Source organism: Marmota flaviventris, chromosome 13 (assembly GCF_047511675.1).
Source record: "Marmota flaviventris isolate mMarFla1 chromosome 13, mMarFla1.hap1, whole genome shotgun sequence".
NCBI lineage: Eukaryota > Metazoa > Chordata > Mammalia > Rodentia > Sciuridae > Marmota > Marmota flaviventris.
The window spans coordinates 19,151,145-19,178,916 of record NC_092510.1 but is presented as its reverse complement, the minus strand read 5'-3'; the positions used below and the strand labels follow the sequence as shown (position 1 = coordinate 19,178,916).

At 41.6% G+C, this 27,772-nt stretch overlaps 1 protein-coding gene across 2 annotated transcripts in view; it reads right to left on the bottom strand.

Annotated features, from left to right (window-relative positions):
* The window catches only part of Golm1 (golgi membrane protein 1), a 68,927-nt gene that overhangs the window by 19,708 nt on the left and 21,447 nt on the right, over positions 1-27,772 (bottom strand). For both annotated transcript variants that reach the window (XM_027920577.3, XM_071600501.1), the window contains exons 4-6: positions 7,873-7,927; positions 5,481-5,583; positions 182-311 (exon numbers count right to left, since the gene is read on the bottom strand). In XM_027920577.3, coding sequence (XP_027776378.1) covers positions 182-311; positions 5,481-5,583; positions 7,873-7,927 — 288 coding nt within the window. The remainder of the gene's footprint in view (positions 1-181; positions 312-5,480; positions 5,584-7,872; positions 7,928-27,772) is intronic.

Sequence of the window (27,772 nt, the reverse complement as noted above, 5' to 3'; positions counted from 1 at the left end):
GGGCTGGAGACCAGCACACTAGAATCTGGGAATCCTAGGACAGAGGCTTTGTACCACAGGGAACCAGACCCACAAGGGAGAGTAGAGAAAGAGCAAATCAGCACATAAAAGGAACAAAATGCCTGAATAGGAGACAGCAACACTGTCTAGACATCCTTGGCAGAAAATTTCCCCAAATTACCTGCTGACTTTGGTTGTTTTTGTCACTCAGGTCTCTGGAGGCTATAACTTCATTTCCTTTTTTGGTGACTTCTTCGATCCGCTCTTCACACTGCTCCTTCACCTCTTTCATCTGGTTGATACACTGGCTCCTTTGGTGGAAGAAAGCAAAAGAGAAAGGGTAAATATTTATGGATGTGTATTTCCCTGCCGGATTCTGAGAGCCACTTCAGTTAAGAGACACAAGTCATCACTCTCCTATCTCAGACTCTGTAACTGACAGGGCATTTAAAGACAATGCAATGTATGTCTTTTCAACGATTAAATAGAAAAATAGAACCCTGCAGTTATCTGAAACCTACTGAAGATCTGTCACATTGGTCTAAAACTAGTGAACTACACAGATTACAAAAATTAAAAAAAATTAAATATAATCTGTAGAATAACATACAAAGATATTCATATACACATATGTATATATTTGGTCTTTGACAATAGTAGTGATAGGAATATTTTTGTTATTTATAATGAGCTCCTCAGGACCACACCTGAGTTTATACTCATGGAGTCAGGCAGGGCTGGGGTTTCAGGATCGGGGCTGACTGCCAGGAGAATCAATCATAGAACCAGTGAGTTGGAACATGTGGCTCTTCACCCCTTAAGGGAGGGGAAAGGGACTGAAAATTGAGTTCAAGCTCGTTGCCAATTATTTAATCCATCATGCTTGCATAATGAAACCTAGATAAAACTCTAGACCACGAGGCACTGGAAGTGTCTATCAACCTGACTCCACAGCGACAGAGGTTCCTACCCCACTCACCACCACACAGACCTTAGACCCTGCCTTATAACACTACCATTCGGCTATTCCCAAGTTGTCCCCTTTATAGTACAACTGTAATAGTAAGTATAGTTGTTTAGGTTCTTCCCGTCATCCTGGTAAATCAAACCTGAGGGGAGTGGCAGGTAGCCCTTAAATCTAGCCATTTAAGCAGAGTGGCAGGGGGAGCTGGGAACACCAAGGACTTGTGGCTGGGATGTGAAATGGGGACCTCTTAACCTGTGTTATCTGAGCTAACTTGGGGTACTAGAGTCAAAACTGAAATGGATTGAAGGATACCAGTATTGTCAAAGCAATGCTAATGGGACAGAGTTGGAGGATTCAGTCTTCTGCCTGGAGTGCTTCAGCAAGTGTCAGAGCAGTTGAGAGAATCCCCACTTGCTTTGCTAATGAGGAAGCTAAGAGGTGACTCGACTGCCTGCAGTGGACCAAACCACTCAGACTGAAGCCAGAAGCCAGACGCCAGACTCAAGGTTTCCTGATTGCACAGCACTCTCTACCACTCATCACCTTTTCTGAGTCTCAGGCATTTCAGAGCTAAATGTAAGTACTACACTCAGGTCCTAACTTGGAGGAAACCTTTCAGTTCAAAGGACCACTGGGTCACAACATTACCAACACAGAAAGGGATCAGGTGCTGGAGAAATAATGAAACAAAGTTGTAGACCTCAGACACCTCACAGATCAAATGAAAAATTCACTGAAATAAACTTATCAGAAACACATAAGCTATTGGTGGTAGACTTGTGCACAAAAGAGAACAAAAAGAGAAATCTGTACCCTGAGGAGCTGAGCAAGCAGGTCACTGCTATCCCCAAACTTCTGCACCTAACAAAGGGAAACACTGGCTCCACCTGCTCCCAACCCTGCCAAAGTAAGAACAAAAGGCCTCTATCTCTGCTGTTCAAATGAAGTTCCATTTTCCACATTCCAGCTTGACAGCACTAAGCACAGCAACTCAGTGCAAAGCTAAATCCTGAAACACAGGTCATGTTGACTGTGACTGTGTTAGTTCCTGAAAGCCTCAGGTGGCTCATAAATGAGGTAAATGTACTGACATTAATTGAGATAATCCCATCATCCAGACACTGACCATGACTCAGGATCACTAAAACATTTTAATACCAGCATTTGCAATCTGTTTCTTCAAAGTGTGGCCATAAGATGGCAAGTGGTGCACCTCATTCTGACTCAAAGTGCTCTGGGGAGAAAGGTTGCAAGGCTATGTTTGGATGAGTGCAATGATCACTTAGTGATGTCTGTCACAAGTGAAGGAGTAAGAAGTGAAGATGTGAGTTGACTCCCACAAAGAACTCCCTGTGCCATCAAGAAGCCTGGCCTATCCACCAGCTTTTGGGTTCTCACTGCCTTCTATACAAGGATTAGACCAGACAATATGACTTAAAGGAGGGTGTGCTTCAGGAACCTATGAATCCTACAAATTGAGCACAATTTTGTGTGTGTGTGTGTGTGTGTATATATATGTGTATATATATATATATATATATATATATATATATATATATATATATATCCATTGGTAAACTTTTTAACAAGATGTCCACATCTTTTCTCCAATTGTCAAAAAAATTAAAGAGAATTAAAGACGACTAGCTCTTTCTAAGCCTCTAAACATTCCATGATAGCTTCCTCAGACAGCTTCCCATATCTGGCACAGGGCCTTGGATGAAACAGACACATTAGCCAGAAAGAGCTTTCAGTCTAAGCTACCAACCTCTATCAGAAAAGAAAGAGTACATTCATGGACATAAATCAATCTAGCTTAGCAGAGACCACCACTGCCTGCAGGGGAACAGAGTTCCAACTAGGTCCAAATCTTCTGGGTTAATATTTATCAAGTGAGTCCATTAGTGGCTTTGCACATTTCAATCAACAGAAGGGAGATATCAGCATTAATATGTTTCTTTTGGAGGGGAGGTTGTTTTGTTTTCTATGGTCCTAGGGACCCAGGGGTACTCTACCACTAAGCTATATCCCCAGACTTTTTAGAACTCTTAATTTGAGGCAGAGTTTCACTAAGTTGCCCAGGATGGCCTTGAACTTGCCATGTTCCTGCTTCATCCTCCTGAATCTTTGGGAGAACAGGAGTGCACCACTCCACCACCCATCGGCATTGTCTTTTTGAGGGTGGGGGTGGGGCGGCAGACCAGGGATTGCACCTAACCACCGAACCATATCCCCAACCATTTCTATTTTTCATTTAGAGACAGGGTCTTACATTAAGTTGCTTAGGGATTCGATAAGTTGCTGAAGCTGGCTTTGAACTCATGATCCTCCTGCCTCTCAGCCTCACATGTTGCTGAGATTACATAGGTGCATGCCACTGCTCCCTACATTAAGGTGCCTTTTAAGGATGAATAATAATAAGACTGGGATACTTCATTTTTATTAAATGCAATTCTTTGATTATCAGGCTAACTCATGGTTTCTCAACCTTGGCACTATAGACATTTTGAGCCAAATTAAAACTTCACTTTGGGAAGCTATATAGGATGTTTGACAGCATCTCTGGTGTCCACCCACTAGATGACAAGAGTATACTCCCAAGTTGTGACAAAAATGTCCTCAGAGAGAACTTTGTAGTCAAGAATGTCCCCCACTTGGGAACCACTAGTGTTGTGGATGTAGCTAAGTGGTAGAGTCCATACCTAGTATGCAAAGACCCTGGGTTCGATCTTCGGTACTGCCAAAGGGGGAGGGAAGTGGGGAGAGACAGAACCACTGACACAGCTGAATAAGGTTCCACATGTATACTTTGTAATTCTGCTCCCCTTTGACTATTTGCTCATGTCCTCTACACAGCTAGGTAGGTCATGTGCCACACGTTTTGGTCAATAAGAAATTGCATACACAATAGTGGTCCCATAACATTATATGGCCTACTGACATCAGAACCATCTTAGTTTGTGAAGTACACTCTAATTTTCGTAGGATGAATCACCTAACTGTGCATCCTTCAGAACTTATTACATTGTTAAGTAGCATGTGATTGTTTTGGGAGCTTCATGTTTTTAGTGGTTATTCAGTTTTAAAGTGATGAGGTAAAAATGAAGGTGCATGGACAATGCTGAAGAACATGGGCATCCCCAGGAGGACAATGAGTGTGAGGCAATTTATTCTTCCTACACTGTTAGTGACTGACAGTTGCAAAATCCTTTCAGAAATCCATCTGGAAATTTACACTTAGTGACAAACTAATGCTACAGGTAAATGTCTTGTATGAGGAAAAAATAAAAAATAATTTTTAAATGAAGAAACACTATGTGGATTTTATATATAAAACAAGTACAGGGCTGGGGATGTGGCTCAAGCGGTAGCGCGTTTGCCTGGCATGCGTGCGGCCCGGGTTCGATCCTCAGCACCACATACAAAGATGTTGTGTCCGCCGAAAACTAAAATAAATAAATATTAAAAAATTCTCTCTCTCTTAAAAAAACAAGTACAAATGTTAAAATTTCATATATGCAAACAAGTACAAATGTTAAAATTTTATGGCTACCATTATGTTTTTTTTTTTAAATCATCTGACTTGGGCATGGACTTCTGAGAAGTCAGTCAAAGGGGAGAGAGCAGTCATAAGAAGTTAGGTTCTCTTTGAATTCCTATACTTCTGTTATATTGCTTTTATGAGGAAAAAAAAGTTGGAAAATGAATAACAATTTTATTCTCTACCTTGTAAATTGGTTTAGCCCACTTTTTAAGTTTATTACCTTCATCATGTAAGTACTCCATTCTTGGTGCAAAAATTTGGAAAAACACTGAAAAGCCTCAAGAAAACAATGCATCCACAATGGTATTGTGCTGGAATATCTTAAGTTTATGAGTTTGATTTAGCTCACATCTGAGAACTCTTGAAATACATTTTTTAAAGTAGTTTCTTAACCAGTACACCTGCACTTTACAGAACCTTAGGTTACATTGTTTTATGGTTTATGGTTTTAAGCAATTCATTTCCTGCTGAGAATTGCTATGTCTCTTGTGTGCGTATAAATCCACCTTTCTTATTTATTTTATTTTATGAATCCTTGCTGGCTGAAACCCCATGGTTTGGGTTTTGGGGGGAGGGGGAATATGGGAAATTGAACCCAGAAACACTCTAGAGCTACATTCTCAGTCCTTTATGGTTTTCATTTTGAGATGAGGTCTCACTAAATTGCAGAGGCTGGCCTTTAACTTGCCAATTCTCCTGCCTCAGCTTCATGAGTTGCTGGGAATACAGGCATGCACCACTCTACCCAGTGCTTACTCCATAGCTTCTGAAGCACTGCTAACACTTAAAAAATAAAATGCACGATAATTTTTAAAGAACATGAAGCCCAAAAGGGACTCTGCCTTTTTCATAGAGCCCTAGAACATAAAAACTCCATAACAGGAAGAATGAGCATGCTGGACTGTCCTTTGCCTTAAAACCCTAGGTGTGGCCTTCCAGGGAGTGGATACTTGATCCTAAAATACTTACAGGTCATAGGAGAACTTCCGCTCTAGGTTGGTCTGGTTCCTCTGAAATTGGAGCACATCCTGCTGCAGCTTGCCATAATTCCTCTGCAGGGCCTTTAATTGGTCTAAGCCAAAAGGAGAACACAGATCACTGGCATGGCTGTCATGCTGCTCAGCCAAAACACAAAGCAACCACACGTCAGAACACAAGGGCAGTAACACAAAGGGCATAAGGAGGGACAGAGAAAGCTGGAGAACAGCCCTTCCCCTGCGGTCACCACACCCAGTCATAGACAGCCTCAGAAGATCATCAGTCCCACAGGAACTTGCATCTTGGTTCTTTTTCAAATGTCTGTTAAATTTCCTTTTTTACCTCCAATTCTTAAAATGTGTTGGTAGCCTCTATTTGCCTGTTTTTTTCTTAAGACTGCAGAAGTCCAGAGTTTTCCAAAAGGTCACACACACCACTGTCCCACACCCCTGGAAGAGTATCCTTCAATTTGTAAAACACTGGTCTCCATGTTTGTTGTGATAAGCAGCTACCCCTGGACACCCTGCCCCTGGCTACTCGCCAATATCCTTCTCTTGTCACATATTCACAGCCAAGCTATTCTCCAAGGTCCTGTGGTTATTTAACCACCCAACCCTCTAACCAGAGAAATAGCAGCTTTCTTTGAGGAAATTCATTGGCCCCATCCCACTGATCCGATCACTCGGCTCAGAAAGAGCTCTGTCTGATCTGATCACTTGGCTCAGAAAAACTCTGTAGAGAAGAGCAGTAGCCAACAGACGGCCCAGTCAGGGTGAAAGGAAAAACAGTTACAAAGGAGCCACCGAATGTTCTGTGGGTAAATAAAATTAAATAAAACTGAAGGATTCCAGGAACTACTGATACCCACAACATGGACCAATCTCAAAAGTATATACTTACAGAACAGCCTGATCTGGAACAGATGATAGAGGGGTTTTGGAAGGAGGCTGGGTTGGGAGGCCAAAGGGGTCAGCCCAGACAGACTGATGCTATGTGCTGTCAGCAGCAGTGGTCTGTGAGACTAAGCACTTATTAACTGTATGAAACTATACAAAGAATAAACTTTATTATATAAAAATTGTTTCATTAAACCTAACTTAAAGGAAGAGATTCTTATAACTGAACCATATGCAGGACAATGAACTAATCCTGAGCTGCTAAATAAACCAGCAGCAAAAAAGTGAATTAAATTGGGGTGGACATTTTTTTTCTTCTTTTTTCATGGTACTAAGGATTGAATCCAAGGGTGCTTTATCATGAAGTTACATCTCCAGCCCTTTTTTATTTTGAAACAAGATCTTGCTAAGTTGCCCAGGCTGGCCTCAAACTGGGATCCTCCTACCTCAGGTTCCCAAGTCACTGAGAATACAGGCTTACACCACTGGCCTCTGGGCACAGTGGTATAAGCCTGTATTTTTATAAACTTCATGAAGGCAATCTAAATTCAGGGTAATCTTATTAAATAAGTCATGCATATACATATACATGAATAGAATAAGTATATATATGCATTGTGTGTATACGTGTATATATATATATCCCATGTATGTAAAACCAACCATATACATATGTATATGTATATAACACATGTATATATGTGTGTGTGATATTTATATATATATGTGTGTGTATATCTGTATACATACACATGCACGCGCATGCACACGCACACGCACACACACACACACACATCATACACATCTCACATATACAGGTTGAGGATTCCTTATCAGAAATGGTTAGAACAAGCAATGTTTTGGGTTTCAGACTTTTTTTTTTTCAGATTTTGGAATATTTCCAAATATACTGTGAAATATCTTGGGGATGAGACCTAAGTCTAAACATGAAATCATGTATGGTTCATGTACAACTCTGTTTATATGCATTGTCTGAGGGTAATTTTATAGAACATATTTAATAATTTTGTGCACTTTGTGACCCATTGCTTGAGGTCAGGTGTGGAATTTTCTATTTGTAGTACCATAATGGCACTCAAAAAGCTTCAGATTTGGGGGAATTTTTTGGTGTCCACGTTTTCATATTAGGGATGCTTGACCTGAATCATTTCTTTTCTAGGGATACAAACCAGGGCCTTGCTCATGCTAAGCAAGTGCTCTATCACTGACTATTTCCCAGCCCAATATTTAACATATTTATAAATCAGAGTCTGAATTCTTCTGTTCAGTAGTTTGTAATACATTCAGTAATATTTTAAAAAGGAAAAACCTGTTAAGGAAATATAGATAGGCAAAAAGAATAAAGACTGCTCAATTATTCATACCACAACCCACCATGAGGTTCTCATTAGGAGAGCCACCTGACACCCTGAGGAAAGGTGAGTTTTTAGGAGCCCATGCTGGCACAGGAGGGGAGTGGAGCTTACCTTGCAGGTCTCTGATGAGCCTCTCACCTGTGGTGATATTATTCACTAAAACAGCCTGCAAGGAAAACAAGCACAAAATGAAGCACCACGACCTAACAACTTAGGCTTCATAAGACATACCTGCTGGAAAAGGAGGAAAGAGCAGCCCCTTCCCAGCCAAAAGCAGCTGTCGGGGGAACTGTTCCTTCGGCTCTGGCTGCATTACCCCATGTCTGCAGCTGAAAAGGAACCTGCCTGTTTAGAGATTTGCTTTCCGACCACCAACCTGGAATGGAGGAAAGACTACTCGGATCCTTAGCTCCATTCCAACTCCAGAACAGAACACCACTTCGCAGGCTGGCATAGCTTCTCCCGCAGCCCATACCACAAGTCCTCTGGGAGAAACTAGGGAAGTCAATTCATTGTTCACAAATCAAAGTCTGAATCCCAGGGGCTGGCTAAGAGAAGGAAGAACAGGGGATCCAATGGTGTTCACTAGGAGGCCACTCTTTCCCTGGGGGGATAGAATGTTTCAATAAGTGGGGGAAGTCAACAAAGCAGGGAAGAAGCAACCTGGAATCCAACATGATAATAATAAATAGAAAGGAAAAGAAATACTAGTGCTGAGTTACTAGTTTAACAACTGGCCAGTATTCAGGAAGAATCACTTTATGCCAGCTGCTCTTCTAAGTAACACATATTTACCTATTTGCTCACTTACTTTTTTTGTACTGGAAAATGGACCTGAGGTTGCTTTACCACTGAGCTATAATTCCAGTGCTTTTTAATTTTTATTTTGAGACAGGGCCTCAATAAGTTGCTGAGGTTAGCCTCGAACTTGCAATCCTCCTGCTTTAGCCTCCCCAGCTGCTGGGATTACCACTGCCCCTAGTACTCACTCTTCCTAATAGCTGTATGAGGTGGGCAGTGTATGATCTCATTTTAGGGCACAGAAAACTAAGGCACATCTTGCTTAAGTGGCTCAAGGTCAGATGCCTGTGGAGAAGTAAAGTTCAGCCCCAGCAGGTATGCTCCAGAGAGCAAGCTCTTTACACTACCTGCCAAATTGCTAGGGCAGCAATTTAATGGACGTAACCTGTGGCACTTAATTTTAGGCATCGACTTGACTGGATTAAGGAATGCCTAGAGAAGTGGTAGAGCATGACTTATGGGTGTGTCTGTGAGAGTGTTTCCAGGGGACATTGGCATGAGAGTCAGTAACAGTGGACAATATCTGCCCTCAAAGTGAGTGAGCACCATCCAATCCCCTGGGGCCCAAAGAGAAGAAAACAAGTAGTGAAAAGGACTTCTCTCTCTTCTGTAGTAGACATTCCTCGTGAGACACAGCTGGGACATTAAAACTCCAGGCTCTCTGGTCTTGGGACTCCAGAACCTACTCCAGAAGCTCCTGGGTTCTTGGACCTTTAGCCTTGGACGAGAATTATACCACTGATCTCCCTGCTTATGGGTCTTCAGACTTGGGACTGAGCCACACTACCAACATTCCAGGGTCTCCTGCGACTGTCAAGGGACTTCTCAGCCTGCATAATCAGATGAGCCAATTCTCCTAATAAATCCTTTTTTCGAATGTATTTGTACAGTCTCTTTGGAGAACCTTGAATATCATAGCACCCCATGCTAAAAATCAAGCAAAAACTTGAAAACAGAGGAGAACAGAATATGAAATATCAGAGTTCATCAAACAACAAGGGTCACTTTGTGAACACACATAGTACTTATGTGTGCTTGACTAGACAAGCACACATCTTACCATGTCATCAACCAGTTTGCCAAACTCATCAACATGGTGCCAAAACATGGGGATACATTTGTGCCCCATCCTGATTACTAGTGGAAGAGGACAAACTTGCCAGCCCCTCCTCCTGTTTGCTCTGGACCTTTCTGTGCAGCCTCCATGCTTTCTTAGGCCTAGACAGAGGTGAGGTTATTGGAAACCACAGTTTTACTCCAGATGTTTAGGAATATAGGGATATGCACCCAGAGATGCAACCTTGCCAAACAAATCTGGTGTTTATTTTGAGATATCGCAAGACATGGGACATTTTCTGGGCAACAGAAGGGAAGTCCTGATAACCAATAATAAAATTCATCAGGGAGAGTTTTGCAGACGAGCATTTATTCTACCTGGGAGAGGGTAGAAAACAGGAAGGGATGAGAGACCCTCAGTGGGAATCCAATTTACACACCTGGAAACTCCTATTCTTGGAAAAAGCTTGCAAATGTTCAATTGAAAAGACAAAAGATTACCCTAGGATCCTCTAATCCCACCTAAAGGTATATATACAAAAAAATTCAAAGCAGATCCCCCAAGAGACAGCTGCATTCCCACATTCATTACAGTTATACATAAAAGCAACTTAAATGGCCATTCATGGATGAATAGATAAACAACACTCACAACAGAATATCATGCTGCCTTTAAAAAATAAGGAACTTCTGACACATGCTACAACATAGATGAACCTCAAAAGATATTAGGATAAGTAAAATAATAAGCCAGTCACCAAAGAAAAATATTACATAGTTTTCACTTGTAGTCAAAAATCATAAAAACAACATAATAGTTGGTTTCCCAGGGCCTCAGGAGAGGAAGAATTAGTGTTTAGTGGGTTAAAGTGTCACTGGTGCAAATTCAAATCTAGAGAGTCGCTGTACAAAAATGTAAATTAATTTCACATTACTGACTCATACACTTAAATTACCACCTTGCCTCTGAATAGTAGTGCTAAAACAAAACAGAAAAAAAAAGATTTAAGTGATTATATGCTGATTATCTCCAAATTTGTTTCTTCTGAATAAATCATTTCTATAAAAATCATGGCAATTTTACTTGTTTCTTTTCCACCTGTTCACCTTAGCCTCTACTCAAGAAAGCCTGTATTAGACTGAATTTGCAATTATTTGAGGGTTTAGTAACTGCTGCAATTTGAAATAGAGATATTTCTACTTCCATGTGACTTTACTTTTACAAAAAAAATATTTTACCTTCCCCCACCTACTTACTTATGCAAGAACAAAATACAGCCTCCGTTTAAGGAAAAAGGGATCATAAAATGCATAAAGATCTTTTATACACAGTTTTAGATTTATATGAAATCTTGTTGAACCATTTTTTGAGGAAAATATGAAAATGCTTCCTATCTTCTTTGGGGGTTCTACATATATAGAAGAAAAAAACACCTACATTCAACAGTATTCTTAAATGACTTACTATGCTCTACTCTGATCAGGCTGTTCTTCACATTTTGGTGCAGTTTGGGAGTGTTGTGAACTATTCCCTGAGGACACAAAGACATATACAAGGAGGCAATGACTGGAAATGACTGGAAACTGAACTGGAAGACATTAGGATGTATAATCCACAAACAGATTTAGTATAATCATTCTAATCTGGGAAACAAATATATTTGACCAAACTATTTCTGCATTCGAGTCCTAGAAAAATAAGCCCAATGTTTCATAGTAAAATTTCAAAGCAACAAATCTACATTATCACATTTTGAAAGCTCAACAAGATGTAAATGGCTTATTTTTAAAACATTAACTTTTGCCAGCACAGTGGCACACACCTGTAATCCCAGCTACTCAGGCTGAGGCAGTAGGTTCACAAGTTCAGGCCAGCCTGAGCAATTTAGCTGGATCCTCAGCAACTTAGTGAGACCCTATCTCAAAATTTTAAAAAGGGTTAGGGATGTAGTTCAGTGGTAAAGCACCCCTGGATTCAATGTCCAATGGAGGGGATGTCTAACTTTCAAAAAGCTCACCTGGAAGCATGATGATGATCACATAAGGAAGAGTTAAGTTTTGCTACTGTTTGGCTCAATAAAATAATCAACATGCTTTCAAGGTAGGGTCCATCTTAATATTAAGACCCCATCCTAGCTAACCCTTGCCAACCCAGGGCAATCAGATGCCTGCATAATTTCTTTGTAATGAAATTCTTATTACAGCCTGAGAGAGACTAACCTTAAAAAGCAAGTTAATTTTAGTGACATGTGAATTACATAAAAATGAAGGTTAAGACTGAAGCATTCATTAGAGTCTTCTTTTTACCAGTATCAAAATCTCTTAGAGCATATAGAAATAAAATGTCAGTCACAAATGGAAATTTAAATTTTCTATTGTCTGGACCAGGGGTATAGCTCAGTTGTGGAGTACTTGCCTAGTACAAAGACAAGATGCAATCAATTCCCAGTACCCCATCCCCCCCCACACACACACAATACCCTCTAGTAGTCTAGCAGGCTGGGGCAAACAATTTGAACAGATATTTCTCCAGAGACGACATAAACAGCTGAAAAGTACATGAAAGATACCACTTATGCCAACTGTACGGGCTACACATTTTTAAAAAACAAAACTTGCAAGTATTAACAAGAATGTGAAAAAACTGAAATAAACAGGAACCCTCATAGACAGATGATGAGAATACAAAATACTGTCTACTTTAAAGTTTGTTAATTCCTCCAAAATAAACATGGAGTTATCATGAGACCCAACAATCCCATTCCTAGGTGTTTACCCATGAGGAATGAAAATGTTTCTCCACACAAAACCCATCCACAAATGCTCACAGCAAAATTACTATCTCCAAAAAGCAGAAACAACTCAAATGTCCATCAACAGATGAATGGGTAAACTGTAAATATATAGAAGTATATTACATACATAATGAAAAACATATACAATGGCATATTATTCAGACATAGAAAGGAATTACCTTGGAAACATTAGCAAAGTGAAAGAAGTCAGACACAAAATGCCACTTATTGTACAGTTTTATGGATATCTATCCAAAACAGGCAAATCCAGAGAGACAGGAAGTACATTAGTGGTTGCCAGGAGCTGGGGGAGAGAGAATGGGGACTGAGAGCTTACTGAGTATATATATTTTTTCTTTTCTTCTTTTTTTTTCCCCTGGTGCTGGGGAGTGAACTCAGGAGCACTTGACCACTGAGTCACATCCCCTTTCTTTATTTTTTTATTTTGAAACAGGTTCTCATTAAGTTGCTAGGTGAAGGAGATATACAAGGGCTTAGACAGTCAGGGCAAGATGGTGAGTGAGGAGGTCGGGAACAGGGCCAGAACAAAGGAGCACAGAGAGGATCTTCTAATGAGGTCAATTTCCTTCTTGACCAAAGCCCTCGTGGACTCAAGCAGGGAACCCAATCAGACAGATGCTCATGCTCCTAAACAGAGGATCCAATAGGAAATTAAAATAGACACGTGGACAAATCAATAATAGTGAGGAGAACATGGATAGGGGAAGAGATAAGGAAAGGAGGAAATTCCAGAGATGATAAGAAGAACAAGCCCAAACTCCCCCGCCAGATTCCCAGCTCTGGAGCCACTTCTCTTCAGAGAAGTTTATCTTTGTGGCCTTGGTAATAAACCTACTTCTTGCTTGCTATCTTTTTGTCCTGTTCTTCAAGTCTATGCTGAACAGAGACAACCAACCCAGCACCCCTAGACAGTAACATTAAGACCTCAAAAAGTTGCTAAGGCTAGCCTTGAACTTGTGATTCTCCTATCTCAGCCTCCCGAGCCACAGGGATTACAGTCATGCATCATTGGGCCTGGCTTACTGGGGTACATGTTTCTTTTGGGAATGATGAAAATGTTCTACAACAAGATAGTGGTGATGGTTGCACAACACTGAATATATCAAAAACAACTAAATTACATAATATATTTTTAAATGGTTAAAAATAGCAAATCTGAATTTTATTCCAATTAAAAAAAATAAGTAGGCAACATTAATATTATCCATCCTAATACACCCAAATTACCATTTCAAGATGTAATCTACATAAAAATTATTAGTGAAAGTTCACATTTTTCATAATTCAAGGTTGAGCTAGCATATTTTACATCTCAACTGGAACATTTTAAGTGCTCAATAGCCACCTGTTGGTAGGGACACAACAGTACCTGGGGAAAAAGAATGTTGGGGGGAAAGCCACAGAGGGAGGCCCAGTGGCTCATACCAACAAAGTAAGCACTGACTCTCAAATATTTCATGATTGCCATCCTTCTGAACGAAAGGGATAACTGAATGCATGTTCCCATTAAACAATGGCAGTGAAATCGCCAGTCCAGGCCACAAAACCCTAGAGCTGACATAATGAACTTTTGTGATTAAGTATACACAAATATAGAAAATGACACCAAGTATTTTATATTAAGGAATTATTGTGTGTTTGGTATGATAATGGTACTATGAGACAGAGAAACTTCCACCTTTTGGAGACACAGTCATGTGTCACTAATGAAGGGAATACATCCTGAAAGATGCACCCTAAGTAATTTACCACTGCACAAGCATTCTAGAGGGTGCTCACACACCTACATGGTCCAGGTCAACCCCTGGATAGGGACCCTTTCTTTCTTTTGTTTTGTTGTTGTTGGAGGTGCTGGGGATTGAACCCAAGGTGCCCTCACACATAGTAGGCAAACACTGTATCACTGAGCTATACTCCCAGCCCTTCTGACCTAGAACCTGTGATACTCCTGGCTCATCCTTCTGAGTTCCTGGGATTACAGGCATGCTCTACCTCACCTCGTCCGGCTTTGAAGAGGCTCTTGACACAACTGAGACACATTTATAAACCCAAGATATATGGGGTTGCTGATGTCCTAGGCACAGTGTTTACAATAAACTTATTTTATAAATAGAAGCAGTACATTAAGAAAATGTTTAAAAGTATAATAAATACGTAAACCAATAGCACGGTCACTGATTAGCAAAGGTACGTGCCATATCTTTGTATGATGGTGGCACAGTTGGCATTCTTACACTAGCCTCCCCACAAACATGAATAATAAGATGTGCCACCATGTCTCTAAGCTGACAAGAAATTTTCAGCCCCGTCATGATCTTATAGAACCACCACTGTAGGTGCAGTCTCTCACTGACTGGAACAGCAGCACATTACTGTATGAACAGAAATCCTTCTGGTTCAAACAGTGGGAATTGTTATTACTGAGGCCTGATGCTGAACACGCAGGGTTGGGTAGGTCATTCCATCCCCCTCTTCATGTTTAAAAAATTTCACAACTGCTCTACACACAAGGGCACACACATACATCCCTGTCATGTTGATTACACTTAAACCTGATAAGTATGAAATTTTTAAAATCTTAACTTTAAGCCTGTTTTTAGAGAAAAAGAAAGGTGAATTAAAAATAAACTTTTATTTTCTGAAACAAATCTGGGGTAAATTTGAGAACTTTCAGAAGTAAGACCTTGGGCTAGGGTTGTAGGTTAGTGGTAGAGCACTGACCCAGCACATGTGAGTCCCTGGGTTCAACTTGAAAAAAAGAAAGAAGAAAGAGAGAAAGAGAGAGAAAAAGAGGGGGAGGGAGAGAGGGAAGAAGAGAGAGAAAGAAAAAGGGAGGGAGGGAGAGAGTCAAAATAAAAGGAAAAGGAAGGAGAGAAGGAAGGAAGGGGGAGAGGAAGGGAAGGAGGGAAGAAAGAAAAGGTAGAAAGAAAAATATACAAAGAATACCCCAAAGTGAAGGCCTCAGAAGTAGATCTGACCTCTTCCTGCTCTCTTGCCTTTTCACCTGATTCTCCCAGAAGCAAAAATGGATCAGGATTCCTCTTCTTCAGGGCAGGTCATAAAAATGAGAATCCATTTTCCCCAAAGCCATCCACAGAACCTAAAATTATTACTCCAACCTTCCCTATCTTTCTGATAAAAGGTGGCCATAAAGAAATTCTCCAACCTACCTCAGACTCACCCCAGTCCTGTCCCATACCCAGAAGAAAGGAGTGCTGCAACAGAAGACAAGAAGAGCAAAGAGGCAGGCCTTTCTGGGTCCCCACTCTGTCTATTTCTGGTAGATCATACCCTTTTGCCCAACCACAATTCCACACACAGGCCCTGCTTCATCAAAAACCAAAGCATAAAAGTGGACAGGCACTTTTGAAGCCTCCCGTGTCATGTGAAACTATGATCCAATAAACTCAGTGCTTTTTTTTACTTGTTACAATGTCTTCTATTACAGGGATACCGGCCATGGCCTTTTATGATGAGCAGGAAAGGCTCACCCTTTTCCCCACTTGGTGGTTCTTTTTTGTAAAGGAAATTCTCCATGGTCCTGTCCATATAAAAGGATGACAGTGGACCCAGCCCAGGTCTGCCTGCCCTGTAGCCTTTCCATCGTGCTCCACAGACTGAAAACCTCTGGCCTGCATGACCACAGCATTCCTTCAGCTCTGAGCATTCATCATTCTAAACACCAAGGAGCTGAGCACCACTCTCCTTTTCATAAAGGTGCGGGGCGGGGGCGGGGCACCTCTCAATTAAAATTCAAACTTCTTGGTGGCTTAAAAGGACACAACACTTTTCTGTAAACAGGTATGGATTCTGCCCTTCTGCACATGGTTGCACATGGTTCCTTGTGTACCAAGATTTGAGAACCCTGACATGAAGGACATGGACATTTTACCCCAATGGCCATGGTATAGGGGAGGCAAGGCCACCGGAAAAGCATAGCTGTACCCTAGCAGATGACCCATGAGAGGACTCATGGAACTCAGCAGACCTGCACAGATGCACAAGAAGCCCATGTGTGCAAGGAACTGAAGCATAAGGGTGACAATCCACACCCCTGGCCTCCAGGTTCAGCATTTGGTGAGAGACAGCCAAAGAGGGCCCACAATATAAAGTCCACAGTGAGGGACGGAGAGAAAGGGTGGTGCAGGGAACAGCTGATAATCCCACAAAGCTGGGTAGCAGCAGACAGCGGCTCACAGTGCAAACCCACAGAGGGGGTGTTCAGGGAAAGAAAAACTGGGCCTACATTTTAAGCACCAAGAACATACTCTTGGGAGTTAAAGAAATATTGTGAATATCCCCCAAGATACTGCAAAGTGCTAAAATTTGCAACTTGGGTTATTTAAGGCACAGTGAATGATAAGAACACATGAGAGACAGAGACAGATACACACAGAATGTCCACGTGTGAAAATGAACCAATGTGAGAATGTGAGTGTGATGAAAACATTATGCCAAGTGAAATAAGCCCAACACAGAAGGACAGATGCTGCACACTTCCACTTACATGGTGTACCCAAAGGAGGCCAAACCACAGACCGGAAGCAGAATGGTGGCTGCCAGGGGCTGAGGAGGGAGATTAGGGGAGGTACTGTTTAATGAGTATGGAGTTTCATTCTGGGAAGAACAGAAAGTTCTGGAGATGGGTAGTGGTGATAGTGAACATTCTGAACTGCCACTGAAGTTTACATTTAAAAATACTTAGAATGAGGTGAGGTGCAGTGACACACACTTATAATCCAACTACCTGGAGGCTGAGGCAGGAGGATGGCAAGTTTGAAGCTAGCCTTAGTAACTCTGAGACCCTGTTTCAAAATAGAAAATAAAAAGGGCTGGGGAGGGGGCTCAGTTGTAGAGTGTCCCTGGATTCGATCCCTAATAACAGAAAAAAAAAAAGTTGAAACGGGGGCTCAGGACAGTGTACCTTGCTCAGTAGTAGAGTGCTTGCCTACTGTTATGGGAAGCCCTGGATTCCACACCCAGCACGGCAAAGAAAAAAAAAGTTAAAATGAAAATTTGTATTCTTTATATATTTTACAAGAAAAGACAATAAAACAGAAGTGTGAGGGGACAAGTTCAAGCAATAGCATGTGAATGTGGATAACTGAGTGTCAACACGCATGTGAGGACAAGCAGGAGATGAACCTTCAGGAGACAATGACAGACATCACAGCAAGCAGTAATATTCTGCTCAGAAAGGAGCTAAAGAGACTGAGGGGCACACAATGTGGGTCTGGATCTACAGCCGCAGGAGAGTGTGCACAAGCCATGGAGCTTTAGTGAAAGGTTGGGCAGGGGATGAAGTGTAACTCTACACGAAGCTTTAAAAAACACACGCCTGTCCAGGAAAACACGCAGTAGTCACAGGCATGGCTGCTCTACACACCCCAAATAGTTCCTGCCAAAATATCCCTGTGTTGTTACCCAGAGGAGAGCAATATTCTCCTACCATGCCAACCTCAAGGCTAAGCTGAGTGAGAAAGCACCACCCACAACTCTCTGGGAGGGCCCAGGACATTCCCAGACCCACCCTGGGATCACCCAGTGCCCAGGTCTGCACAGCAAGGTCCACGAGAGAAGACACGGTTCCTATCATAGGGATCAGCACAGGTCAATGGGGAGGGGACCAAGGACTGAAACTGGTTCACACCCATCTTTAGAGTCCTCATGACAGTGTACCTTGCAGGTACTTAAGAGAGATAGGGAGGAAGGCGGGAAGAGGAAAGACAGAGGAGAAGAGGAGGCAACTGAGGAGTCTGCCCTTGATTTTGAGACCAGAGTCTCAGCCTACCTATGTGCCTCTAACCCACACACAAATTGGGTCACGAGAACTCTAAGAGGCTCCAAGCAGGACAGACATGAGGAACCTCCCCTAAACCTTGATACTTCTCCAGCAGGTGACCTGAAGGTGGAATGAGGGCTTTGTCCTCTGGTCCCTGACCTGGGATGTTCCTGACTGACTCCCAACTGCCCGGTGTCCAGAAAATTCAGGCTCGGTCCCAAAGCAGCACACACTCCTCTGTCCCTTTCTTGGCACCATCTATATCCACCCCTCACCTCTTCCTGATACAAACACTGCATAAGAACAGGAGAGCCAAGAAGAGGTGCCCAGTCAGAGGAGCGTACCAGCACTGGATCCAGAGGAGAGGAACACTTGAAAAACCGTCATTCCTGTCTTCAGAGGAAGAAAACTGTTCCCTGACAGCAGATAGAACCAGTCATCTGAATGTTCCCCAGCTGTTCTTTAACCAGTCAGAAAATGCCCACTGACAAGGCTGGTACTGCAGATCTCCAACCTCAGGGCACTTCACTTGGAGGATGAAGACCAGTGGAGAAGCCCCAAGCTGAGCCTCTTCTACAGGCTTGTCTGAACAGGAATCCTCCCAACTGCCTCTCAAATCTCACTTCGTAGAATCATTCTACTCCCACCTAGATTCAACGCAACATCACTTTTTGGCTATTTCAAGAGTTTCATAAAGGCGCGGGGCGGGGGGGCACCTCTCAATTAAAATTCAAACTTCTTAGTGGCTTAAAAGGACACAACACTTTTCTGTAAACAGGTATACAAAGACATTTGACAGAATAAAGTGAAAACTAAAACTGAACCAAGAGTTTAGGTTACAGGGCCATGGCTGTAATAGGTCCCACTCATTCTTTTAAAACACAAATAATCTCAGAGCTCTACTTGTCAAAGCCAAAGAGAAAATAAAGCTAGGTCATACAGGTATTTTCTTTGTGTTTCCATCAAATGCTTGTCTTGCAATGTTGGGTTCAGAAGTACAGAAAAGGGCTGGGGTAGTGTGCATGCTTACAAGGCCTTGAATTCAATCCCCAGCACTTCAAAAAACAAAACAAAAAAGGAAGTATGGAAGGTAAAAAAGACAATTCCAACTCACTCAACCAATTCTGTGTGAAAAGAGAACAAGACAAAAGTCAACCGCAACAGCAGAACTCCAGTTGTCCCTTATATCTTCCATAGCAATGAGAAATGGAAATGCTCTTTCTTTTGAGTATGAGGTCAATCCAAGAGTAAGAACATGTGCAGGGTTTGTTTCCATCTGCTATGAATTGGATATGTCCCCCAAAAGTCCATGTGCTGGAAACTTAATTCCCAAATCATAGGTTAATGGTATGTAGAGATGGGGCCTTTGGAAGGTATTTAGAGCCAGAGGAAGTCATGAGAGTGGGGCTCCCACGACAGCATTAATGGCTTTATAATAAGAGAGACCATACTAACGTGCTTGCTCTGGCTCACCATGTAACAACCTCCACCATGTTATGATGCAGCAAGAAGGCCCTTATCAAATGTGGGCACCACATCCTTACACTTCCCAACCTCCAGATGTGAGCTAAATAAACCCTGTTCTTTATAAATTATACATTCTCAGGTATTTTTGTTAGAGCCACAGAAAATGGACTAAGACACCACCCCACACAGAATAAGAGCACGCACATGAAATACATGCCTTGTGTGTTCACCCATTAACCACCACGGGCAACCTAACAAGACAATGACTTCCACGTAGGATCAGCCAGGGTGCATTTAAAAATCAAGTCAGGTCTTGAATCCAGGAGGCTTCCCTGAGTTTTCTCCTGAGGTCCACTTCATTCCACCAGACCCCAGCCCCCTTCCCCTGAGGCTGGGAGATGAAGACTATGGAGGAGGAAGGGATGAAGAACACCCAGAGGGACGATATGGAGTAAAGGCCATCTATGTAAATGTCATGTGTTTTGCTGTTTTTCCTACGAACTTTTCTTTTGTTGTTAAATGTGGGAGGTAAATTACTTGAGTTTAATTACAAAGCTGTCTTTGAAGGTTAAATGTAATCTGCAACCTGGGGAATTTACAGTCTGGTAAGACTGAAAGTCCTCTGAGACAAACCCCTTTTTTCAAGGCAACATAATTCCAGTGGATCTCGCTGCCTTGCTTTCCTTCTCCCTCACTGCTCCCCATCCCATCTGTCACTGAGGCTTGCGGATTCCTTCTCATAGCTGCCTCGCAAATCTCACTTTGTAGAATCATTCTACTCCCACCTAGATTCAATGCAACATCACTTTTTGGCTATTTCAAGAGCTTCCGAAAGGTGGGGTGGGGGGGTGGGTAACCTCTCAATTCAAATTCGAACTTCTTAGTGGCTTAAAGGAAAGATACTTTGGGAAAGAGCCCTAGGGTTCCTCTCTACACTCTAACAACACACACTGCCCAGCAGTCATCAGCAGCCCCCACCATGCCACACCCCCTTCCAGCCCTCTGTGCATTCTTCCTTCCTGGGCTGCTTGGAGGGACATGCTCAGCTAGCTTGCAAAGTTAGACTTGTAGAATGACTCCCCCACCCACCAATATTGCCCTCAGACACCTCACAATGCCTGTTGGAGGATGCAGTAGATCAGCTATGGTGACTGCTCCAGGCACCTTTCCTGTATGAGATTCTAATAAGATATATCCTCTGGAGAAAAGAGTGCTGAACAGTTTGGGTGGAAAGTACCTAACTCAGCAGGATTGGGTGGCCTTAAGGCAGCCTGCTGGGCCTCATTCTCAGGGCTGGTCCTGAAGGTGCTCCAGAAGCCATGCTCCTGTGACTGTTACTCCGGGCCCCTCTCATGAGACTTCAGGCACCTCCATCCCTGTATTAATTTCTTCCTGCTTAAAGCAGCTGGGTGGACTTTGTCCATGCTAACCCCCAACAACCCATTTACTCACCTTTCTCCAGTACCCAATGGGAAATGCACAGATAATGAAGTCCTGTCTATCACTGGGCAAGAGCCAGAGCCTGGCAGAATATATACTGAATGGATGGATATAACTGGAAATGAAAACCAGTGGGAATAAAAACAAAACCAAAAAAAGCTGTTATAGAACCGTGAATTCATTCATTCATCAATTCCAGGGGTAAAGGTGACAAAAATCACAGGAATCACTTTTATCTGCACAATATGGAGGGTTCCCCTCAGAAGAAAAGCACCATGTTCTCAGTTGCACAGAATAGTCCAAGGAGAATTAACTGGAACTATCTGAAAATTGTGTTTGGCTGTAAAGAACTCAATGTGATGGAGCCAAGTTTGATGAAAAGACCCCCAGCAACACAGACCCAGCCACTCTAGCCAATGCTAGCAGTGTTCTGCGATTTCTTCTGGGCTCAGCTTCTCCTATGTTTCAGTGGATAAGAATGACTATCTCCCCAAGAAACCACATGAGAAGTTCAATGTGTACATGTGTGTGAAAGCACTCCAGAACTCAAGAAGTAGGACTGATAAGGGACAAGATGCAAGTGGTGGAACACAAAGTTAAGGGAATAATTCTATAAAATGGGCAGACTGTGTTAACCCCCACATTCTTTCTTTTCCAAGAAGCAACTGACCTGCAGCTTTGCCTGAGTTAAGTGGACAGGATATGTCACATTCATGAGCAAACTACCCGTAAGTTGCAGGAGAAATATACGCTCAAAATAATGTTGATAAGTGAAACCCAAGTTACCCTGAATGGGGAGACTTCCGTGACCAGATCCTGAAGGTAAGAATATTTCTCCGAATCATAATATCTTTTAGAATTTATTGTTAAGAATCCAATTAGAATTAGTCAGCAATGAGCCAAGGTGACCTAGAGTTGTCATGGCAGTGGGGACATGAAAGTCTGATGTCATCATGCTGTCTGTTAAAAGTCTAGAGGTGGACATGAGCAGGACTCTCTGAAAATTTCTCTGGGATCTCCAATAAAACTGGAATGCAGGAGAGACACATTGTCCTTCTCTTCTCTGAGAGGACACACTCACTCCCTTAAGAGTATCCCCTTTCTTTTTTCTTATCCCTTCAATAAACTCATACCTATTACTGTAAGTGACATGTCTGAAATCTTTCTGACTTGATCTCAAGAATCAGGGTTTGAAGGTGTGTTCTTTGAACTATTTCAGCTTCCCAGAAGGCCCCATCCCTTTAACAGGACCGGTGACAGTGCTTCTTAACGTCAGTCACTTTCTTCTCCCAGAGTCAGGATCTTTCAGAGAAAGCTAGTCATACAAATACATGGACTGCACTGAGAGAAGCTACCCCCATCCCAGATCCAAACAATGCCCAAGAACCTGGCTCCTTTCCAGTTGCCTGCAACAAGAAAACACTCTAAATGTGTGACATTTCATGCCACACACCTCAGATGATGGTTCTTAGAGGCTCCCTGCACCCGTTACTGTGTGAGAGGAGAAAGCTGGAGCTTGCTGAATCATCTCAATGCAGGCGCAGGCCACAGCTCATGGGACAAAGTGGGAATGAGACTGGGCCAGTCTGCCCTCCACCTTCTCTACTGCCTACTTATTTTTTTGCTGCTGGAGTTCAAACCCAGGGCCTCACATATGCTAAGCATACCCTCTACAACTGAAGTAAACCTGCTTCTATCTTTAAGCTTTTCTCGTTCTGGACAAGAAACAGTACACATGCCACCACAAGGTTTCTTCCATTCTTCCACCCAGCAATCTTCCTTTTTTTAGTCTTTTCAGTCAGCTACTTCCCTTCAGGAATGATATAGAAACTCTATTTCCATCACAAAGGAATTATAATTCCAACAATTTTCTTTGCCTTTCCTGCAGTGCTCATTTACATATTTAACAAATAAATGGAAAGTATAAATGTCGAAAAGGATATACAGCTGCAAAGAACCAGCTTAGTAGAATGGCACAAACACCAAAATGAAGCTATTTCTGATTCCTTTTAGCAAGCAAAAACAAAGACAATAGCAGGAAGGCCTGAACTTCCCCTGACAGCATCTCCCAGTCCCTTCCTCCAAGTGTTTCAGATAGTTAGTAACCTGTTACCTCTATGGCTGCTGTGTGGTTATTTGAGGGTACCTAAGATCTTGGTAAGTCTCCAGACCCAGAATTATTAATGAGCTTTCTGATAGCAGCATAAAACTATCCTGTGCCATCCTTAGGAGAGAATATAGAATTTTACAAATGACTATTCACTGACTTTTGCCAAAAACTAAAACCAAAGGCCCTGCTTCTTCTGTTTCATATATACACACATACACATCTGTTAAAAAAAAAAAAAAGTATTTCACTGGTAGTATAAAACAGTGACCATGAGTCCTTTGACACTGCTGCCAAAGGTGGAGTCTGATTCCCTCCCTTGAAAGTTGGGTCAGCCTTGGTGACTTTCAAATGAATGCAGCAGAAGTGACCCTGCTGATTTCCAAATCAATAAAAAAGATACTGTGGGTTGAGTACTGCACCCCCGAAATTCATGTCCACCAGGAATCTATGAATAACATTTTTTAGAAGTTGGGTCTATATAGACATAATGTAGATGTAATTAAGATGATGTCATTAGGTGTGTGTCAACCCCTTATGCCTGGTGTTCTTAAAAGAGAAGAAAAGGGGTGAGGACACACACACGCTAAGGGAAGAAAGCCATGTGAAGGTGGAGGAAGAAACTGGAGTAATGCTTCTCTAAGCCAAACAATGACAAAGATGGCCAAAAGCCAGAAGGGTGAAGGAGGATTCTCCCTGACAGTCTACAAGGGAGCATGACTCTGTCAACACCTTGCTTTTAGGCTTCTAGCAACCAGAACAGTGAAAGAGTGAATGTTTTAAGAGACTGGTTTATGGTAATTTGTTAGGGTGCCCTAGGAAATGAATAGAAAACAGCGTGCAGCTTGCCCCTCCCCTGGCTTGTCCCCCTCTCTCCCAGTCTGTTTAAGGAAGCCAAGCAGATTTGTGGAGAAGCCACATGCACAAGTGCTGAGGTCCCAGTCCCAGGGAAGCTCTCAGGTGACAGGTGCACAGAGGAGTGAGAGTTTTCTCAGGTGGTTGTTACCCAAATCTTTAAGGCATCCCAGGTGATAGAGTGGAAAGTAGACACAAATTACTCCCACCGAGCCCTCCAAAACTGCAGATGTATGAACAAACTAAACACTCTCAGTCATAGTTTTATCCCACTGTTTCAAAGTAACCTGATATGCAGCAACAGACAGCCAAAATGCATACATGCTTATGTCTGTTCACCTGAACTAAATGTAGATCTTTGTATTCAAAACAGTCACTGATGCCAATGAAATAACAAAGCCATCTACAAAAAAACAAAACAAAAAAAACATTCTGTAAACATTTATAAAGAATCACCTTTTCTGGAATTATATTTCTGATTTTGTACCCATGAAATAATTGTCTTAACTAAGATAATAATGCATAGGCCACCAAGAGTTTCTGAACTGTTTTTTTTTTAAAATAATAATTTGCAAAGTTTGTAAGTATTCAAAGACATTCATCTAAAGAACCCTAATCTAGCCGTGTATGGTGGCACATGCATATAATCCCAGCAACTCAGGAGGCTGGGGCAGGAGGATCGTAAGTTCAAAGCCAGCCTCAGCAACTAAGTGAGGTCCTAAGCAACTTAGTGAGACCCTGTCTCAAAAAAAAAAAAAAAAAAAAAAAAAAGCTATGGCTCAGTGATTAAGCACTCCTAGATTCAATCCCTAGTACCAACTCCCCCACCAAAGAAACCCTATTCTACATTTGATGTCATACTTACATTTGTAAATGCTTAAATATAATCAATAAGTTATAAAATTTTAGAAATTATCTGTATTTTTTAAGGGAGTGGAGGACTCTCATTGATTTATCTATAAATGATGTTATTATAGATGTTTTTTTTCTCTTGTACTTTCAAAATTGTCTATAAAAATAATATCTTGTTAATAAAGGAAAAGATGACTTCTTTGGAAATTACTTAATATAAAAAAATTATCTGTTGCAAAACAAATCTATACCTCCTTACATACAACACAAGAAGTAACTATACAAGAGCTTCCATTAAGTTATATATCTATTGCTGGGACAAAATAAAAATGGCACCTTAATCTCCAAGGTTTATCTGAAGTCTGAATGAAGTTATCTAGAATTGGAGAGCCCTAATCCCAAAATCCAAAAAACAAAGGTTTTTTGAGGTGGAATCTCACTAAATTGCCCAAACTGGCCTCAGAACTCCTGAGATACTCCTGCCTTAGCTTCCTAAGTAGCTGGGACTACAGACACGCACCACTGTGTCCACCTCAAAATGTTGTAATGCTCAAAAAGTTTCAAATTTTGGAACATTTTTTCACACTTTCAGATTAAGGATACTCAATCACTAAAAGTCTATGCAAATATTGCAAAAATTAAAAAAAAAAAACAACAGGAAATCTGAAATACTGGTCTCAAGTATTTTGGATTGAGGGATACTAAACCAGTATTTTTAAAAGATCAAAAAGTCTGTGGGATCTGGTTCAAATTATCAAGATCTATTAACTGGTCAACACTCTGGCCAATGGATGGATTTTCTCTGTGCCAGGTTTCTCCCCCTTTGGGGAAGAGAGGAACTAGACAAGGCTGTCAATGTCACCTGCCACTGCACATCCGTATCATTCAACAAAATTCCCATCAGTCAGGTGGGATTCACCACCTTTCCATCTCTAATTCTTTGCTTTATACATCACTCAACATCCAGCTTCCACAAACTTATCTAAACTCCATTTTAATCTCCAGGACTCTTTTAGGAAAAAGACTACAACTGCTTGAGATAACATCAATTTCTTCATTCATGTAACTCTTGTTGTTAAAAATTAATTATTTGCTAAATATTTAAAGAATCTCGTCTCCTCCAAAATAGAAGGTGAACTGCTTGGGACGTAGGCCCGAGGCACATGTTGCATACCCATCTACTGAAATTCCCATTCAGTCACCAAACCTCTGAAATTCTACTAAGTGCCAGTCTCACACCCAGGAGACAAGCTAAATAATCAGGCATATGATTTCACTCTTTAAATGAAGGGAACTAATCAGAAAAGAAGAATGTAATATTACCCACAGAAACTGAGGACTGACTGATGTGCAGGTAAGAAAGGTTTGCAAAGCAAAAGATAACAGCAGGATCTCTTTGGGGAGCAATATGGCAAAAGCTAATAAAACCGGTAGAACTCAGGATGTAAGTCAACTTTTAGGTTTATCCTTGTTTATCTTCTAAATTCCTTTCACCTTGACCCACAATGACAAATTTTCTTGTGACTCAGTACAAACATTTACACATAAGTACAAACATTTATACATAATCTATTTGTTTTACAGAAACTAAAACAATGGTTTCACAAAATTTTATTTATGTATATATAAAACACTTTAATATTTTAATTTGATATTTTTAATTTTCCCTCTGCGGTACTGAGGATTGAACCCAGTGGCATTCTACCACTGAGCTACATTCCCACCCTTTTTTAACTTTCTATTTTGAGACAAGGTCTCACCAAGGGTGCCCTTAAGTTTGCAATTCTCCAGCCTCAGTCTTCTTAGTAGCTAGGATTACAGGCTTGTGCCATGAAGCCTAGCACATTTTTCATGGTTTAAGTGTGGATATAACTCACTACATTACAATGCATGGGCTCACTGATGGGGCCCAAACTATAGCTAGGAAAACACTGTGAGTTTCGAAAAGTTCCCAGTGCCTAGGGAGTATTGTAGACCATGCACGCACGCTGTAATCAACTTTCTCTCAAAGAAGGAAAAAGCAGAAACAAGGAAGCCCTCATCAGCAGGGAGTAAACTGTGGTATATTTCTACAAAAATGGAGTACAGCAGTTAGAATACTGAACTGAATCTGTAAAATCAATAAAACCCTCAAAAACAAGCTGACTACAAAAAGCAACTTGAAGAAAAACAGAGGAACTGAAAATGTTAAAAATGTTGATTTTAAAAAAATCTATCGGTTTTGAACAAATATAGTAAAAGTTCAGAAATCTAAATTAAAAGGAAAATCATTACAATTCACAACAACGATTATACATACAAGAGGCAAAGGAGGAAAGAGACTGAGAAGGGAAGATGGAGGACCTTGGTTTCTTATTGTTTTGTTTGTAAATACTATCTGGGTGAGGGACATTCAGGTGTGAGCTTATTATTCTTCTACCTCCCTGCATGTCCATCTATTTCATAAGAAAACTGTTCTACATCAGCATCACTTAGCTGTTGAGACCTATGATGTCTTGCCCACCAACCATCCTGAGGTACATTCCTCCCCGCCCCCCCCCGCCCCCCTCCGCCCCCCCCCCCCCCGCCCCCCGCTTTGGTGTACAGGAAATTGAATCCTGGACCAGTCTAACTCTGAACTACATTCTTAAACCTTTTTAAAATAATTTATTTTGAGACAGGGTCTCATTTAGTTGCCCAAGCTGGCCCTGAACTCGAAATCTTCCTGCCTCAGTCTCCAGAGTGGCTGGGATTACAGGCGTAAATCAGCATGCCTGGCTCCAGGAGACATCTGAAGGGTATTTAAGCCAGCTGGTCTCAGTACTGAGAATCTTGAGACCCATCTATTTTCCAATT